General features: G+C 40.0%; 1 protein-coding gene across 1 annotated transcript; it reads left to right on the top strand.

Annotated features, from left to right (window-relative positions):
- On the top strand, positions 1-2417 carry LOC141815331 (transcription termination factor MTEF18, mitochondrial-like). The gene has a single exon (XM_074703272.1). It carries the CDS (start codon positions 272-274, stop codon positions 2222-2224), a length of 1953 nt encoding a protein of 650 aa, XP_074559373.1. The 5' UTR covers positions 1-271; the 3' UTR covers positions 2225-2417.
- Positions 2418-3130: the final 713 nt, after the last annotated feature.

The raw sequence follows: 3130 nt of genomic DNA, 5'->3' as shown, positions 1-3130 counted from the left end.
CCAAACGACCTCGCTCGTCTCTCCAGAGAACAGCAAATCTAGGGTTTCAGCAAAAGCCCCAACCTGTGCTCTCCTTTTCGCCCCATCATATTTTCCCGATCAACCCCAAAGAACTCGTCTTTCCCTCTCAGGAGAAGCCAGAACAGCGTGAAACCCTGCAATTTAAGGTACGCAGCAAATCCTACAGTAATGTTGGAGTGGTGGTATCCACTGTATATGTTTATCACCTCCTGTTAACCAGTAGCGATCGTCGAGCTTAGAGGAACGAGTGATGACACTTCTCTTGTTGATTCGGGGCATTCGTTTTTCCAAGAATTTCTCCCAATCAAGTGCGTCTCTGATTCTTCCCACTATTTCTGTTAGTTCTCCTATGAACAGAACTAGTGATTTGAATATTGCTAAACGTTACTTTTTCTCTTGTTCTTGTCTTCCTGCCTTGTTCACTACTGCAAAATTCGCATGTAGAGATTCCAATCAGCGAAAACACCCATTATCTGATCACGGAAGTGCCTTACTGTTTGCCACTACAAACGCCTTCATTATTTTCAAGAGCCATCTAAATCGGCAGCAAGATCGTTTCTTTTCTGGCACTCAAGTTGCTCTGACTGCTTCCGACTTGCATGCAGAACCATTTCCTAATGCTTCTACTGGACAGAGAATCACTCGCCCTGGCCGAATTGATGCTCAAAATGCTCTCCTTGACTACCTTCATGTTACCAGAGGCCTGCCTTTCACAGATGCTGAACATATTAGCAAGAATTCTCCTGAGTTCCTCCAGCGTATACTTGGGAAGATTGACAATGAGTATGATGTGGGGAGGTCCCTCACTAGGTACCTTCGCTATCACCCCATCAATGAGTTTGAACCCTTCTTTGAAAGTTTGGGTCTGAAGCCATTGGAAATTCAACCCCTCCTTCCTCGTAATTTGATGTTCCTCAACGATGATGATGTCTTGCTCGAGAACTATCATACTCTTTGCAACTATGGAGTTCCTAGAAAAAAGATTGGTAAGATGTACAAAGAAGGGACTGAAATATTCAGGTATGATCTTGGTGTTTTGCACTCAAAGCTTTGTGCTTATGAAGAACTTGGGCTCAGCAAACTTACCATTATCAAGCTTGGAACATGCTGTCCTTCACTTTTAGTTGGTGGTGTAAATCCAAACTTTCATAAGGTTCTTGGGAAATTGAAGAGCCTAGGTATTGAGCTGGATTGGATCCGAGGATGTTTGTCAGATAAGAAATCGTATAATTGGAAATGGATTCTTGGTATGCTGAATTTTCTTGATGGAATTTATTGTGACAAAATGTCTTCTCTGGTTAGAACCAACCCAAATTTCGTCTTTGATGATTCTGGAAAGAAAATCTACATTTTAGTTGCAATCCTGTTAAAGCTGGGTCTTGGAAAGCCCAACATATTAGTTTTATTTGCGAAGTACCCTCAAATCCTGGATAGGAACTTCACAAAAAACTTGTTGCAGTCTGTGCATTTCTTAGCAAAGATTGGAATGTCAAGCAATGATATCGGCAGCATTTTATCCTCCCATGCTCAAGTTTTGGGTTCTTGTTCGTGTAAGAAACCGGATACTGTTTTGGCAAGCCTAAATATATCCAATGTAAGGTTGTGTGAGATTATAAAAGAAGATCCCAGTCAGTTTGGAACATTAGTCTCAAGTAAAAAGGCTGATGTTCTCGTTCACAGTAAAATGGATGGACATTTTCTTCGAGAAAAGATCAATTTCTTGATGAAGCTGGGGTATATAGAGAACTCTGATGAAATGGCTAAAGCACTGAGCAAGTTTGTAGGAAGAGGAGACAAATTGCAAAAGCGATTTGACTTCTTAGTGAATACTGGACTCGATTGCAACAGTGTCTCTCAGATGCTTAGGGTAGTTCCTGCCATACTTAATCAGTCAATAGAGACACTTGAGAAAAAGATTGACTATCTTCTGAATCACTTGGGCTATTCAATCGAGTCACTCGTCCACTTTCCAGGATTTTTGAGCTACAGCATAGAGAAGATGAAGCTGAGGTTTACTATGCATGCTTGGATCATAGAAAGAAAGGTAATACCACCTAGAAAAAATATGAGAATCGGTAGCTCAAATGTGGCCTTGAGTACGATTCTCTCATGCTCAGACAAAAGGTTTGTGAAATCTGTTGTTAGTCTTCATCCCGACGGGCCTAATGAATGGGAGAAGTTGAAGAATTCCTTTGCATCGTAAGAATGTTCTTCAAAGTGGTAAAAGCAATGATCGGTTTCTGATGAGCTCTTATTCATCCTATGAGCGCGATAACAGCTTCTCTAAATTATAGATCTTGCCAAACCTTGTATCTTATTCACTTATTTGGCCATGTTCAGTTATTTTCTGGATTATTGGGGCACCATTTGTGGGACAGTTTGTGTCCCAGGGTCACAATGGCATCTTACACGTACGTTATAGCAATGAAGCTGGAATAAAGGTATCTTCAATATAAGGAATATACTTTTGGTTTTTTCTTTTTCATTTTAAGAGAGCATGATAATTTTAATAATTTGGGGTGATCTTTTAATTTTTCCAAAAAAAACACTTTCCCTTTGCTTCTTATTTTGCTTAATATTCCATAAATTCCAAATATTATATTATACTAATTTATTGTTTTTAATTCATTTTTTAAAATTTTCATTAGAAAATGATGGTGCATACATTTAGACTTATCATGATCTAGAATTGAAAGTTCAATGGTTTGAAATCCACGGTTAAGAATGTCAACAACATTAACCATCTAATATGATTATAATTCACCGTTAGGAACATCCGGGGCCACGTGGTAGGCTCAACACTTGATCAATGCAAAACGAAGCCAGCCCGACTCAAAGTCGAGCTTGGGTCAAGTTAGTCGACTAAAAGGGGGAGCTTCGCAACCATGGTCCGACTTACCGAGCTAGTATGACTTTTCAACTTGCCGAGCTGGTTTGACCTACTGAACTATCGAGAATGTTTGGGCTCTTGATCCAAGATACATAGGAGTCTCTGTCCAAATGCAATTTGACACGACGATTAGTTACAAAGGGTTGTGCCTTGGTGTGGTGTATCCCTTAGATGATGAAGTGCCTTCCATGGAAAAACGTCATCTCTCACACCTCTTCT

Source organism: Curcuma longa, chromosome 21, assembly GCF_044706935.1.
Source record: "Curcuma longa cultivar G26 ecotype Majalengka, Jawa Barat chromosome 21, ITB_CL_G26_1.1, whole genome shotgun sequence".
Classification (NCBI taxonomy): domain Eukaryota; kingdom Viridiplantae; phylum Streptophyta; class Magnoliopsida; order Zingiberales; family Zingiberaceae; genus Curcuma; species Curcuma longa.
The sequence above is the reverse complement of the archived record's forward strand: the minus strand, read 5'-3'. Positions and strand labels throughout refer to the sequence as shown.